The sequence below is a fragment of the Sciurus carolinensis genome, chromosome 6 (genome assembly GCF_902686445.1).
Source record: "Sciurus carolinensis chromosome 6, mSciCar1.2, whole genome shotgun sequence".
Classification (NCBI taxonomy): domain Eukaryota; kingdom Metazoa; phylum Chordata; class Mammalia; order Rodentia; family Sciuridae; genus Sciurus; species Sciurus carolinensis.
The window spans coordinates 5,122,817-5,139,260 of NC_062218.1; the positions used below are offsets into that span (position 1 = coordinate 5,122,817).

Genomic DNA, 16,444 nt, shown 5'->3' on the forward strand with positions numbered 1-16,444 from the left:
CGCCGCACCCCACTGAGTGGTCGCCCGTAGCCGCCGCCCCGCGACCCCCGCGTCCCGGCTCGCGGGCTCCGGGGGCAGGAGCCCAGGGGAGCCCCCAGCCGGCGCCGAGCCTAAAATGGCCACGCTGCTCCGTAAAATCGGGCTCATCCGCCTGCACAACCGGGACACCGAGGACCCCAAGCACCACCACAACCACCGCGGCGGCGGCGGCGGCCCGCAGAGCGCGTCGCTGCGCGGCAAAGGCGGCGCCAAGAGCGGCGGCCACAAGCAGCAGCAGCAGCAGCACCCCGGGGGCGCGGGCGACTCGAGCCCGGGGCCCGGCAAGGGCAAGGGAAAGCGCGCGGCGGAGCTGGCCCCGCGCGACAAGCCGCCGCAGCCCGCGGCGGGGGCGGCGGGGGCGGCGAGCGCCGGGGGCCCCCGGGAGCGGGCAGCGGGCGCCAGGGCGGGGCCGGGCCCCGCGGTAGCGGCGGCGGCCGCGGGCGGCAGCCTGGTGCCCGCCGCGCGCCAGCAGCACTGCACGCAGGTGCGCAGCCGGCGGCTCATGAAGGAGCTGCAGGACATCGCGCGCCTCAGCGACCGCTTCATCTCCGTGGAGCTGGTGGACGAGAGCCTCTTCGACTGGAACGTGAAGCTGCACCAGGTGGACAAGGACTCGGTGCTGTGGCAGGACATGAAGGAGACCAACACCGAGTTCATCCTGCTCAACCTCACCTTTCCCGACAACTTCCCCTTCTCGCCGCCCTTCATGCGGGTGCTCAGCCCGCGCCTGGAGAACGGCTACGTGCTGGACGGCGGCGCCATCTGCATGGAGCTGCTCACGCCCCGCGGATGGTCCAGCGCCTACACAGTGGAGGCCGTCATGCGCCAGTTCGCCGCCAGCCTGGTCAAGGGCCAGGTAAGGCCCGCGGAGTGGGGTGGGGGACTGGGGGTGCGGGACGGCGATCCGACCCGCAGGGCCAGGTGCACCTCGCCCCAGATGGGAGAGAAGGGCTGGGGCTTGCGGCCACCTCGCTCCTGGCCCGGGGCTACTCGTGCGGGATCAGACTCTTTCTGAATGAACCTCCCGCCGAGGGATGCTTCTGAGCGCTTCTGCCTCTTTTCCCTGAACAGTCTCCCTTTCCCTACGCTCCTGGTCCCCTGTCCTGGCCCTGCGGGTGTCTCTGGTCTCTCTAGCTTGCTCATATTAATATTCATATTTCTCTGCCCCCTCCTCCCTCGGTCTCTCCATCCCTCCCTCTTTCCCTTTCCCTTTATCACCCTCCCAAGTCCTCTTCCCTTCCCTTCTATTCCTTCTCTCCCTTAACCGCTCCTGTTCTCCCCCTCCCATCTCCATACTGCTTTCCCTTCCCCTTCTCCATTCACTAGAATCGCCCTATTCTCCTGTCCTCCCCTTTTCTCTGCCTCTCCATCCTGTCTGTTCAACCCAACTCCTGCCCCTGTAATCTATGAAGGTGGGAACTTTTTGTGTAGCTCAGTACCTAAGTGTCTGTCCCAGCACATGGCATCCTGCCCCTCCCCCAACACAGGTTTCCCTCTCGGGCCTCTCAGCTGCCTGCAGGTGACCCCTCTCCCCTGCTCCTCCTCCTTAGCTGCATCCCCTGTAAAGATGAAATTTGTGCTCTTGAGAAATCTCTCTAGAGAGCAGACAGGCAGAGGTGTGTTTTGAGCCCTTCCTTAAGTGACAAGGCCAGAACCCATCAAGGCAATGTCTGTTGTCCTGGCCAGACTCCCTTCCTGCCTGGTACTGCTCCTTTCCAGAGCCTCTGGGGTAGCCCTCCAGGTCTTGATCTCTTTCAGACCTTTACTTCCTTGTCCCCAGGGTGGAGGTTGGGTGTCGTCAGGGCTAAAGATTTTAACACAGAGGAAGTCTGAGCAGGTCACCTGAGTCTTTTCCCTTATTGCACCAGGTCACTGCTTTGTGGGAAAGAAGCCCCAGAGTAGGTGAGAGCAGAGAATGGATTTTCTGATGTGCTCCTCCTGACCGCAGGCAGGAACAGCGCGGCTTTATCTTCCCATACTATGTGTTCCTGACCGTGCTCGCCGCGTTCTGTGGCATCCTCCTGAATTGATATTAAACATTACTGGATAAAATTATATTTCTGTAGATCTTTTAGATTTATGGAGAATCCTTGTTTTCTTAAAAAGACCCTGAATGACCTCCTCTGGTCTTTCCAAGTCCCCTAATCAGAGGGATCAGTTCTTCCCCTGCCTGTCTCTGTCCCTTTCACTGCAGGGGGTTTCACGCTAATCAAAAGATGCTTGTTCTGCCCATTTCACTAAAGGTGGAACCCCTGGAATTCCAAACAAATCGCATCCTAACTCCAGCAGAGAAGGTCACTTAATTCTTGAACCATCCTTCCAGTCCATCTTTTCCAGGGCCCCTGTTTCACATATTTCTTGAGTTGGGAATAGGATGGCCGTTCTAGAAAGACACCTTTAACTGAGCAAGGCTTGATGCTCTAACGTCAGAGCTCTCTTCTTCGTCCTATGGGGAAGTGTTGGGTCAACTGCAAGGTGCATGTGATTGAGTACGAGCCATCAGGGTCTCGGTTTATTTAGCAAGCATGATTTATATACAAGATGTAGAAAAATATTCTACTGAAATACCTTGTTTGTTCATTTCTTAAATCGTTGCCAATCAGAATTTTTTGACTTATCTATCATCGCTTTTCATTCTTTACAGCAAAGATGTCTTTGAGGTCAGAGGCAGAGAACTGTAATTTTGCCTTATAGACTCACAGAGTCGAATCATAACATTTTAGACTTGGGAGAGATCTTAGACGGCAGCCTTCACTTTGGAAAATGCAGGGAAAGAAGGATTTAAATGAGAAATAAGGAAGTTGTTTTTTAAAAGAGAACTGTCTCAGTAGATTAAGTGTTTTTCCATTTCTGCACTGAATAGCAACAGTCGTATTTGGCACCCATAAGCTTCTCTTAACATATGCAAGTCTTGGTGTACACATTCACTTTCTTTGTAATCCAAATTGAGAGTCATGCATTCAGTTTGCAAATTGGAGGCTTCATTATTGAAAACAATTATCACCATTTTTATGTATTTGATAAAATCTCAAGTGAACTCAGCTTCTCCCACCTAGCAAATTGTATTACATTATCTATTGACATTTGGAATGATGTTTAAAACTCAGCATTTTTAAAGATATCAATGCAACTTCTTCGCATTTTCCATGCTGGTTTCAACATACAGGGTTCTCCAGAAGAGGATAAGGTATGGTACACATGAAATTGCCAAATGCAATGAAAGGATTGAAGAAGGGATCATCATTTATGTTTTAGGGTTCTATGCACAGAAGGACCTGGATGGTCTCGGGTAATCTAAGCGTCAGGTGCCTTTGCATCCCTTGGAAAATCCACTACTCGCAGGATGTTTGCTGTACATAAAGCAGTTGCCAAATTATTTCCATGGTTAAAGGTAATGTGCTTTGGGAAAGCAATCAAAATACCTGATCAAGTGTTGAAAGAGAACCGGATGCTACCCAACCAATAATAACTTTAAGAATCATAATATTCCTCTTACGTTTCTCTGTTGGTTGGGATTTCTTTTTTAGGACTCAATCTCTTAAACTGAGAAGTTAGAAAAGGCATGTTTGCCTTTTTCATATAGGAAAACACTGCTTATGTCAACTCTGAATTAAAGACACACTGTTTTTCTATCTTTAGAGAAACCTCAAAACAATTTTTAAGATTTCACATATAATACCATAAAAAATATCTGCTTAGCAGCTTTGTGTACAAAAGTTTAGATTTATCACATGATATGAGAAATTCAAGTCATTTCATGAAGTTTTTACCTGACTGAATCTCTGCCCCATGTTATCAAAATCTCTTTCCTATTGCATTATGAATTGTAGCTGTTGTAAATTAAGTGATTATATAAATTTCTAATGATAATTTCTCTGTAGAAGTAGCCACACGAATCTCCTGTCTGTGACTAAACCTTCTTCACTAAACAGAGGCATTTTAGTTCTGTACCAATGAAATGAAAAATCCTGGGACCTTTAAAATGAACTGGTGAGAATGTTCAAAGAATACTTTTAGACCATTGTTTGCATCTTTTATCATTTACTGAGCCAAAAGATTACAATTCATAGTTCCTATGTGGAATTTTTGACATTGAAAAGTGTAGGATTTATGTCTTAAAATTAAAGGAAACTAACAGCAGCCCAGCACCACACTAGCAGATAGTGGACCCGACAGAAGCTCCATGTCCAAGATTGCCCAAGGCAAACTGTAAACCTGGACAAACTAGCACTGCCTGGTGGGGTCCTTGCTGCTCCCCCAGGGTTGCAACACTGAGATGGCGGCATGAGTGGCCAGTAACCCTGTCCTTGCAGCTGTGTGAGCAGCAGGGTCCAAAAAAGGCCACTGGATTGTGCACTGACTCACTGTTGTGCTTTCTCACCTGTGCACTCTGAGTGTCCCCCTTTTTAATTAATTAGACATTGCCAGTGGCAGGGAACCAGATGGCAGCTGAGTGACAGTTCCTCGCCCCTCCTGGTCCCCTCAGAACTAACCCTACCAGTCTGACACAGTGCGGATTTACAATGGTGTCAGTAAGCAGCTAGCATTTCCATTTGTCCATGTCAAGCTCGGGGCCAGCTGAGTGCGCGGGGTGCTCAGCCTCCCTGGGTTCTGCTCTGAGGACAGTCACTGTACAGGGAGGAAACTGCAGCTCCACACAGTCAGGTGCACTTCCTGGAGCTGGAAGTTCCCGTGGCTGGCTGGCCTCCGATGCCCAGCAGAAGCAAAAGCTGCCCAGAAGCGTGGTCAAGCCCAGGTCTCCCAAGCACCTGGCTGTTTCTAGGCTGTCCTTTGTTAATTGTGACCCAAGTGACAATCACTATATCCACTATATCCACAGAGAAGAGCCACAAGCCAGCCATCAGCAGCAGGCTCACAGAATGACAGGAGTAAAACATCGGGTGTCCTGTTTTTGAATTAAAAATTAGTAAGCAATTTCAGGACAGTATGTTTGCCTAACAGTGCTAGTTCCTGGAGATTTATTAATAAAGGAAAGTGACAGATGTCACCCTTTATCTGAGTGTCATCATGAGTAAAGGGCCCTGCAGCTCGACCTTCTTCAGTGATGTCCTGAGCACCAAGGTCAGCTTTAGCGCTTTTGTCTACACTGTGGAGTCACTGGGAACTGTGCACGTGTGCACGCACACACAGATGACATAAAAACCCTTCTGCAGAATGCCCTCCGTGTTCTAGACCTGGACACAGCACTTGACCCATGACTGTACCATTACCACCTCTCATAAAGAACTCAGAGGGTCAGCCTCTGAGTTCCTGAAATCTTTGGGCTTCTAACCTACTACAACTGACACAAAAGTTCTGAAAGCACTGTGTTAGTTTTCTAGAGCGGCTGTAATGGAGGACTACAGACTGGGTGGCTTAAATGACAGAAATTCATTCTCTCACAGCTCCGGAGGCTGCAAATCCAAGATCCAGGTGTGAGCAGGGCTGGCTCCCCTTTATCCTCACCTGATGTCTCTCTGTCCTGATCTCCTCTTCTTAGGAGGATACCACTCCTGTGAGATAAGGACCACCTTCATGACCTTGCTTGACATTGATTTAAAGACCCCATAAGTTAAGTCCCACCCTGACTCCTGAGGACTGAGAGCCGAGCATATGAATTGGGAAGAAGGAAATAGCAGCACTATAACAAGCCCCAACAGGAGTGTGTTAGCCAAGACCACGTCCCTGGAGGTGGATTCCTCTGGAGGCGTTGCTGGTTTGAAAAGCAAGTCCTCAGTGAAGGCCAGCTTAGATGGGGAGGCACAGGAGGTGCGGTTCACCTGCAGGGGGTAGCAGGGAAGCTCAGGTGTTCAGAGGGAGCTGGGGACAGCTGGAGTGGAAACGATCCATGGGGCAGGGGGACCATGCCGTTTGATCCACCCAAGCAGGCCTAGTGGTGTCCTTATGAGTCACTGCCATTTTGCCCTGTGCAGCGTGGAGGGCACAGATACTGACCACTGGCCATGGTTCTGCAGCCTGAGGTATTGATATGCCTGACTGTTCAGAGAAAAAATAGTTACTTGTTCTTCTATCAAGTAGGGCAGAAGGAGGACGCAGACAGGACTGTGTGTCCTAAAATAGCCCCACGCCAACCTGGAGAGCTCCCCCGGAGAGCTCCCGCCCCTGCTCTTAGGACAGTTAATAATAGGAGCCGCCTCCGTTACCCTGAGTGGTGGCATTTGAGAACAGGAACCTGTAAGAAGATGGTGCGAGTATGTATTTGTCACTCTTCTGGTTAAGAGGTGGGAAGGGTTGTTCTTCTGAAGGGACAGCATAGGTTGGTTTTTGCTGTCTACAGGCATGTGTCCCCATGGGACAGTAAGTGGGAGCTCCTGTGATAGCCTGACCCCAAGACCTCATGTCTCCTTCCTCATCCCCTGCTGTTAGTTCACCTGGATCCAGGTGTACAAGTTGTGCCAGGTGTACTAGTGCCATGTTGGGGACAAGGGACCACTTTACGTGGCTTTTGTATTAAAATAATGATCATTTAAAATAAACCAACCAGCCGCTCATAGGGGTTCTTCAAGTCACATTCCTGGTGTCCTTGAAGCATAGATGTTGCCACCCTAAGATAGAGAGGAATGGAGACAGGATAAGTGACAGCATGGGTTGGTCCTGTCCTTTCTGCCAGTGGTTCCCAGGGCACTCATTGCCCTGGGGCAGCTCTGACTCAGCCTCTCAAAGCCCAGTGCTGTAGAGAAGACCGACCTCAAGCCAAACCACCTGAAGTCACTCCTACAACATAGACCAGAGGGAGGGTAAGCCCTGAGAGAGAAAGTGTGCTCACTGAATCCTCCATCAGACCCAGCTTTGGAGGTCGGGGCCTGGGGCGTGCAGACCGGTGGAAGTCCATTGGTTAGCACAGTGCATGCACTGAGGGCCACAGCAGACCAGGACTCACGAGCAGCGATGGTGGAGAGGGACCTGGGAGGCAGCTGCCACAGAGAGCCCACTGTCCTCAGGAATTATGCAGGCCCCAGTCATGTCTGGTTCATATTTGGAGAAGTGCCCATTTGTTGGCTATCCATGGACCTGACAGTTGGCAGTAGCCTGGATGTGCACTGGGGACTTGGGCCAGGTGGGGTCCTGAGGTCATAAGTGTCTTCAAACACTCTCAGAGAGAGCACTCTACTTGAGGGTGGTCAGGGTTGACTTGGCCATTGTTAGCATTTCATTGCCGGTAAATGGAAAGATCATGCATTTCCCAAAACCCACCAAGGAATTGTTATAATGCCAAAAGTACTCCCAGTAACGACCATGCTTTCCTGCCTAGTGAGTTGGCGAGCTGACGTAAAGTGAGCTGTTCAGGTTACTTCCTCACGGCTGCCCTCATCCTTCGTTCGGTCATTCAACACCCATTTGCTGAGGGTGTACCATGATTTGGCCACCTTAGCGATGATACCCTTGTCATTCCCTCTGCAATCCTTCCCCTTTCTGTGTATTGTCCCTGGTCCTGACCTGGTCTACTCCCTGGCCCATGGATCCTGGGAGGCTGGGAGGAAAGTAGCTGAGTGGGGACCAGGATCACCTGACTGCAAAGCAAGGGGAGGAAACAGATTGGAACCAATCAAGGCAAAGCTGGAAGACCAGGCCAGTGTGGCTGCAGAAGCAGGAGAGTAGCTGCTGAGCTGCCCTACCCAGAGGGAAGCTGGCTACCTGCCTGAATGCCTGCAGAGCCCCCACCCATCTTCCTGTCCCCTTCGTCCTCCCTGCTGCCACCTGCATGGTCCCTCTAACCTGTAGACCTGGTTTTCTCAGATCCTCCATTATGACCTTTGCAGACTTAACAGCCCACGTCCCCAGCCCTGCCCACCATGGCGCACTCGCCCGTGCTCCATGGCGCCCACTGTGGGGTTTCTCCTCCACCAGCCCCTCTTGTCTGGAAAGCGCTCTAGTCCTGTTCACCAGGCGAGCCCCTGACCATCCTTCCAAACCCTGCCAAGTCGCCCAGCTCCTCGCAAAGGGCCCCTCACTGCTCCTCCAAATGAAGAGCTGGCTTCCTCCCCTAAACCCCTCGAGGCAGAGAATTGTTCGTGTCTGAGCCTATTTTGCGAGGCTCAGGAAAAGGCTGCACCCTTGGAGCCTCTTCTCTGCACACAATGTCCAACACACTGTGTGTGCCAAACAGATGTGCTTGTTGTGAGATTCCGTTACCGGAGCAGACCCTGTGCCCTGCGCTCTGAGGCTTCCTGAGGCGCGACCCAGGAACTGAGAAAATGCACGGGCGCTCGCTGTGGGCCGGCTGCTCGCCAGCGGCTGTAGGCGGATCATTTCATTAAAGCCTCATTAAAGCTGTCGTCACTCCCATTTTGCAGGGGAGGAAACTGAGACCTGCAGAGGTTAAATCACATGCCACAGGCACATGAGTGAAAAGACCAGACCTGAGCTGCCCCAGCAGTCTGGTGCTAGACCCTGCCGGGAGCCTCCGGAGCTTGGTTGGTCCCCACAGGTGCGCATGGACATCACAGTGGATTGGAACTGATCCATGGAGGGCCTGGGTGTTGGCGGTGTGCCCATCAAATCTGACACATGGTCCTGAATGATCGATTTGGGCAAATATATTGGTCCAACTTCCCCATAAACTTGTTGTATCTCTTGTGTGAAATGGAAGAATGCTTTAATTTTTTCAAACTGTAGAAGAAAGATAATTATTGCTATTTTGTTTCTTCTATATACAAAAGGGAAAGGCATTTTAAAGGTTCTGAAAATAACTCGAGAAAGTGCTTTCTGAACATAATTATTACATTGGTAAAATCACTCAGATTGAAGAAATTACTGCTTTAAAAATAATTTCCGTAAAATAAAAACCAATTCTCTGTCACAATATTTGGCAAGAATTCCCAATGATTTTTATTGAGCTTTTGGATGAGGGAGGTAAGGAAATGCTATCACTTGGTGGATCATTCCATGTGAAGTTGAAGGCATTCATTTCACTTGGGAATTGAAGGGCAAATTTCCAGAAAAATATTGTAAAGGTACTTTCCATTTTTCTATCTTAAATCAGACATTTCCAAAATTCAGAACGTGGAGTTATGAAATTTATTACATAGCAGTGATAGTGAAAAGCAGCTATTAATATTTAGGAACTTGGACATTTCATGCCCACAATTGTTAGAAACGATTATTTTATCCTTACTGATACTGTTAGGGTGATGTGTGAGTATCAGGCTGGGTGTCCAGTTTGCTTCCTTAAAGTTGCCAGTCAGGAATTGCTTATACTGCAGAGATTCTTTTGTGCCGGGGTTCTTGGTGGCTAATGACATTCCATGCTCAACTCTGCTTCCCAGTGAAGGAAAAAGAGAAATATCAGGGAAGAAACTTACCAAAACCTGAATCTGTTACAAGCTTACATTAATTGTAAGTAGTTGACTATTATAAACCTTTAAAATGTGACTGGTTAAGAGTCATCAAAATGCTATGTGAATCACAGTTTCTTTAACTTCACCTTTGCAAAGGGACTGTGGTTCATCCTTCATCAAGACTTGATTGTGTCTGAGAACTCACCCCTGGGTGGGGAGATGGGAGGGCTGCCTCCCTCACTTCTCCTCCTTGACTCCTCCTCTCCCCTCCCCCTCTGGCAGGCTGGCTGGGGAAGACCAGGACAGCCAGGGGAGGACAGCAGGGAGAGCCCCTTCATCCCTAGAGAATACAGGGAATTATGCAGTAGGGGCCCCTGATCCAGACCTTCAGAGCCCTGCTACTGGATTCCCTCTGATCTCTTTCAAAATGTGAAGCATCCTAACCAGAGAACTCATACAGGACAGTTTCTCTGAACCAACCCATAAAATCATGTAAAACTTAAAGGACATTACCATAATCATAAATGAAACTAATTAATAAAAAGTGAGCTTGAACTCTACTGAATTGAATCAGGGTGATGATTTTATTAGTAATTTTGCTTAAAAGGCAATTCTGGCATCTGCCTTTTTATTAATAAAAGACATGGAGGTCTCTTCTTGGTTATTCTTGAGCAACAGAGAAATGGGAAATCCCAGGAGTCCCTTCCTGCTGTATCTGACACCCACAAAGTATTATTCTGCCTCAGAATAATACTTTTAAAAGCACAAGACAAAATGCACTGGATTCATAGGAAACAAATTATACTTAAGTACAGTAGTCACGTTTTTTTAAATGTGATGAAGTAAAATATGAAATAAAAAGCACTTTATTAACACACTAAATATTGAAATTCGGAGACATATTCAACATCTCTCCTAATCTAGTGGTAACGAGCATCAACTTTTCTAAATATCAACAACAACTATAACGTGACTTTGAAACCTGGGGTGTCCATTGCCAACTGTCGGGGCGTTCTAATACTGCTGGGGTCTTCCACAGTCAACCACAATCTGAGAAGTGGGAACTGCAGCTAGAGGTGAAACAGGGTCATCTCCCCACCCGGGCTCATGAGTCCTGGGGAATGCGCAGGCTCCGGGTGGGAACTCCAGGTGGTGCCTGGCTCCCCAGCGTGACGGCCATCTTGAAAAGACTGCACAGCTCATCCTGCAGCTCATGGCCAGAACCATCAGGCGTGAGCTTTGGGAGACCAGTAGGTGTCTCGGGTCTGCAGTGTCGTTCTTGGGTGGGTCTGGAGGCAGAGGCAGCGCCATTCATTACTGGGCAGTCAGCTACCTCCTCTAAACAGGAAAAGCAAGAACCAGTGGCACCTGGACTCTTAACACTCAAAGGAAATGACGTTGGCCAGTTCCTCAGAGAGAGGAGGTGACCAACAGATGTCCCTCTTTAAAAGAAGCAGAATATTTGTTGAAATATATACAAAAAAAGAGTGTGTGCATCCACCATGTGGAGAGTCCACTGTTAGTATTTCATAGTCATATCGGCGTCTCGTTGGCTTAAATTTGATATCTGACCACAACTTCAGAACTATTCCCAAGACACTCAGGGCAACCTCCCTTCTGTTCTCTTAGATTGCTGCCTCCATGGACGGCTGTCCTCACCTCTGTTGGCTTCCCCTTGTCCAATCCTTCTGCAGCACCAGGAGTTGTTTCTGGTAAAGATCCTGGTGGTGTCCTTGTCCCACAACAGACCTATAGCTGGATTTATTCACCTTCTCAGCTTCGTTCTCTTAATAATACCCTTCTATTAGTAGTATCTTTACATTAACTCAATTTTTGCTGGTGTTATGTTAGAAAATTACATAGAATATTATCATTTATAAAATTTGCTCTGTGATCTCCAGCTGCATGCCAAGTGTTCCCATAATTCATAACCACTGTTGAAATTACATCTTTGTTATAGAATACAATGCCCACTGAAAAACTCTGGCTACCATTTTGTTTTATAGTGAAAAACTCGTTGGTAAATCTAATCTAAAATTCTGTACAAAGCTGTGGACTCCAGCAATTATCATCGCTCATGCAGAATGAACATAAATTATTTCAGTATAATTGAAAGAAAACTTCACTGTGGCCCATTATACTTTGTCTTTCCAATACTCTTGGGGAAAGCCCTTTCTCTAGTGGAATTCAAGATAAACCTAATTTACCTGTAGGAATTGATGAAACAACTCATCAGAATGTAAGTGGATGTTATGGGTGATGTTCCCGCCGTCAGAGGCTCACCAGCAATGGAGTGCCAATGGCTGCTTTACAGTCTCTTAGTTTCTCAGTCAGCTGGGACCTGGGGGGTAGCCCTGGATCTGGGAAGACTTCCTGCACTTGGGGGAGACTGAATAGTCATCTCTAGGGTTCTTTCCAAATCTTAAGCCTCATGTGGGTAGAATCAGGATTCTTTCAAGGAGAGGGACTGGCACACAGTTCATTGATACTCTGGGATTCTGGCAGTTTTTATTGTACTGTGACCATGTTCCCACACTTCAGCAATATCAGAACTTCTGCCTGAGATCATGATAGGCACAAAGCACTCTCCTGTCCCCGGTGTTCCTCAGCTTTCCCTGAATATTATTCTAAGAAGGAATATTGTCTTTTACATGGAAACAGAGTACATGGTGATATCTACATCAGTTTGGAGGCTTAGGCTATGTTGCCGTAACTACCTCTTTATGTTTGTAATGATTTTAGCATCTTAGTTAGCAAATGGAAACAGTTCTACCCAGTAACTCAGGCTACTTTCTCAAATTTATGTCTCTCTCTCACTCCTTTTAAATGCAGTATTTAACTATCATATAACCTCTTGGTCGAAACCATTTTAGTCACCCTGTTCTAAGAAAGAGCGGGCAGGTCCTTGGTTCTCACAGGGAGGCTCCCACATGGTCTCCAGATCCAAGACCCGTTAGAGGTCTCAGTGCCGCATGAGGCTTCCCAGCCCCACTGCAGATCAGCTGCAGGCCTTCCCAGTCTCGGCCCTGCCAGCTCTTTCAGAAGAGGTGAACCCAGCCCGCTCTATGGCAGCTGGCACTCGGAGCTTGACATAGTTAGTGGCCCTGCTGGGGGCCCACACATTAAACAAGTGTAAGCAGGCCTGTCCATCATTCCCCTGTCGGGTCTATCAGATGGCCCTGCACCATCTCCATGACCAGAAGATCCTCAAGGACCCCAGATTCAGGTTCTTGGTTAGCACTCAAGCTCAAAAGACACCTGCAACCCAGGACCCAAACCTGACTGTGGGAGGAAGTGTGGGAAGATGAGGTCAGAGATACCCCCAGGGGCTGGGGTTGTGGCTCAGTGGTAGGCGCTTGCTTAGCATGTGTGAGGCACTGGGTTTGATCCCAGCACCACATACAAATAAATAAAATAAAGGTCCATTGATAACTAAAAACAAGAGAGAAACCCCCCTCCCAGTGACACAGGTCTCCATCAAGGAAGAGGGAGGATGTGGCCACAGGGGCAGCCTGTAACTGAGGGGGGCTGCAGAGGGCTAGCGGACCCCCAACCTCCTGTGCATTCAACTTCGAGCCTACAAAGTGTGCGGGGTTTCTGGAAGTCCAAGAGTGGGAGGAACAAGAGGGGCTGGCCGTCATGAGGAACAAGCAAGGACTCTCGAGGTGTCGTGACTGAAGGAGGTGATTCCTTCCCCTGGGCCTGACTTACCCTCCTTCCTTCATAGCCAGATTTCTAAGGTGCATCTTCTTCTTTCCATGTTGTCTCATGTCGATGCATCACCAAGTCCAAGTTGCGGAGTTCCCCAGATTGAGAACCCTCTAGTTAGAGGGGGTCAGTCTACCCTGTTGGGCTGGACAGATGTGCTCGCCAGAGGACTCAAGGAAGTGACTTAGCCTGCATTCAGGGCACAGCAAGCCCACCCAACATTCCTGTGGGACCATCCCACCAGAGTTTGATGGAAATTCCCTCTTCACCATTAAGTTCGGTTCCCTGGCAAGTTGAGGGAAACGCTGGGATCTCCACAGCACAGAGGCAAGTCAACACTTCCAGCTCCAAGACCTGCCTTGAAAGGCTGTTGTGTGGTTTGTTTGGTCTTTAACAAAAATAATGCAGCGATGTTAACTGGTCCCCTAAGTCAAACCCAGTCTGGGAGCCTGGTAAAAACAGGGAGCGTGTTTCATAGGCAATCTGCCCTTCGGCCACATGGATCTCTAAATCATCCATTTCTTCACTATTGACTTTCTTTTCCTTTGTTTGTTGTATTTTCTGCGTGATTACAGTAATGATCAGCACGTTGTACAAATCTTAGTTTTCTCCCTCTCCTTCAGTCTCTTATTTCACTGTTTCCTGCTATACTTTTAAATCAGTATGTCACAATACTTAGAGTTCAATGTTTAAAAACTATTTCAGAATATTCTAGAAGGTTTTACTCCAGAACTGAGTAAGTAAATTCTTTAAAAAGTGACTTTTTGCAAACTATGAAAGCATGCCATATTCTGAATATATAACACACTGACTTTGAGGAAAATCTGGGGAAAGAGTATGAGTTTTGGAAACAGCAGTGAAGGGGAGCGTGGGGACCACAGGAGCAGATGCAGTGGCAGGTAGAGTGGTCTCCACACGGGGAGGACAGCAAGGTACAGGACACCGGCGTGTGTCCCCACTGTGGGACTGGAAGGTCATTGGCTCCTGGTGTGTGCCCCCCTACACCTGGACTGTGTGAGCCTCCTCATTTCTAAGATCTCAAAACTCAGTCAGGTTCGGCATTTGTGCTGTGATTTTATAGGTTTCATTCCAGAAGATTCTAAGGGCTAGAATTGCATAATTAAGCAGAGTTGAGGAAAATAGGCATAGTGAACAAGATCACCTGTAAACCAAGATCTCAGTGATGTGACATTTGGCATTTCCTGTCGTCCAAATTGAACCCTCTTCCAGATGTATTAAGTTCTGCAGTGCAAACCATGAAGCTGCGAAAGCCTTACAGTCACACGAGACAAAAATCCCAGTTGGAGGTGGTGAGATGCTATCTCATGAACAGAAAAGAAATGAGAAATCGCTCCCAGTCGGTTCCCGGGGAGCTGCTGAGCACACGGGGTTTGTTTTGCCCCTTCGTTGGTCTGTTTGAGTTTCCGAATGTCTTTATCAGAAGTGGCTGGTGTCCCTGGCACAGCAGAGGGCTCTTGGCCACCGGGCTGCATTTCCCAGTTGGAGGAGACATGAATGTCATGCAGAGGTCAGGGAGTGGCCAAGATGCCTGCTCTCCAGCCAGGAGCTCAGAGCTGGTGACCCCCTGCCAGCCAGCGGGGAGTCTGGCAGGCGTGGCCGGGAGGGCCACCTCTGCACTGGGCTTCGCTGGTGGGTACACAGCTCAGCACACCTCGGGAACCCCCGGAGGATGTGAATGCCCTGGTGACGTTTCCCCGGGGTCACAGCTCCCTGGGTGTTCTCACCGCCTGCCGGGGGGCCTTCGGACTCTGGAGGGCACCCCTCCTGCCGCTGAGGTGGGCTGCGACCCCTCCTCAGACAGGGCTGCGGAGGCCCCGTCGCTGTGCGAATGCCCTGCCTTCTTAGGTTTCCGACTCTTCCTTGAGAGGTGTTCACCTTGAAATTTCAGAGCTAGGTGAAGAGGCAGGCAATTGAGAAGATTCTTCAATAGAATATTTTTATCTCATAAGAGAAAGTTGGGAGACAGGAAGAGAAACTGCCACTGAGTCACTTATCTCAGGACCCAGTCGTTCTCCACCTTGGCTTCTGCTCCTTGGTGCTGCGGTTGCTCTGTCCCACGGCGGGGCAGGGCCCTGTGCAGGGCTCCCCTGAGGTCTCGCAGTGTCAGGCCCCTGCCCTGTCCCTGCTCTCCCCTTGCCTGGGTCTCTGACTTGAACTGGGAGGTGCAGCTCACAGTGTCCTAGCAGTTTCCTCTTCCAAACACTGGAGCAAGAGTCCACCTCCAGTCCTCCTAAGAACTCGGTGGGCGTCCCGGGGAGCATTCAGCTCAGCCCTCTGCGTGTGCAAGCTAGTTGCAGGCCCCCTTCCACTGAATCCCACCCAGCTTTCCAGGCACCTCTGGATGTAGGTTTTCCATGAAGCACCTGCTCTTCCCTCTGCCTGGGTTCCTGAGTGCTCCGGGCTCGCTGGAGACTGGCTCCCAGCTGCAGTGCTGGGCACTCCCAGGGAGGGCAAGCAGTGTGGCTTCTGGCCTGCCACACGGGACCTCAGGACAAGCCCAGACCTCGCTCCTAGTGGGCATTCAGCAAACACTGTAGGACAAAATTGAGTCGGTGCCCTTCAGACACGGCAAGATCATGAATCATCAAAGGAAGATGGAGGGTGCCGAGTACTTTGTAATTGCAGTGCGGGGAGAGTGGACGTTTTTAGCAACAAAGCAATGCTCAGTCGAAGGGCGTTTTCTGGTTGACACTGAGCACGGAATCATCTCACTGCCAGCACCCTGTGCGTCCCATGTCATCGGAATTTTCTGTTTTTCTCTGAACATCAAATGCACTGGTCATGGTGTTTGAGCAAACGAGAATTGGCTTTATGAGGTTTTGTTGCTAATCATGCACCCTTGAAGCATCGTGATATTGCCAGCCAGAAAATACAGCAGGGGCTAGTTGGGCAGAGGAGGGGCCTAGAGCAGAGACGGGAAGCCAAGGGGCTGCTCAGCGCCCGCGCTGCTGGTCCACCTACTGATCAGCACTTGGTACTTATTTCATTGAGAAGTTTATCGTGGAGAGTTTTGTTTTAAAAACTCTGTAAACACCTTTTGTTTTGTTTCTTTGTCGTCTTTCCCGATTGGAGATGATGGCTTACACTATGTGGGAACTCATCCTCTCAAAGCTTCTCTCCCTCTCCACCCCGTCCCTCCTTCCTTTGGCTTGTGGCTTGACTGTTGGAGCCTCTGTTAGTCTGTAGGAATATTGGAGGGCTACTGAAACAAGGGACCACAGACCAGGTGGCTTAAGAACAGAGAAGGTTCGCTCTCCTTCTGGAGGTTGAAGTGAGATGGAGTGGGCTGGGGTGGCCCCTCCTCGGCCTCTCTGCTGGCCTGCAGCCAGCTGCCTCCCTGCATCTCACAGGACCGTCCCTCTGTGCACATCTGGTCC

The 16,444-nt window shown here is 49.5% G+C and overlaps 1 protein-coding gene across 2 annotated transcripts in view; it reads left to right on the forward strand.

Moving 5' to 3' along the window:
• Window positions 1–115: 115 nt before the first annotated feature.
• Window positions 116–16,444, forward strand: part of Ube2ql1 (ubiquitin conjugating enzyme E2 Q family like 1) — a 35,834-nt gene continuing 19,505 nt past the window's right edge. The window contains exons 1-2 of one of the 2 annotated variants that reach the window (XM_047556734.1): window positions 116–895; window positions 1,366–1,451. In XM_047556734.1, the coding sequence (XP_047412690.1) occupies window positions 116–895; window positions 1,366–1,449 (864 nt within the window). In that variant the 3' untranslated portion in view covers window positions 1,450–1,451. The remainder of the gene's footprint in view (window positions 896–1,365; window positions 1,452–16,444) is intronic. The other variant, XM_047556732.1, reaches the window with a different exon arrangement.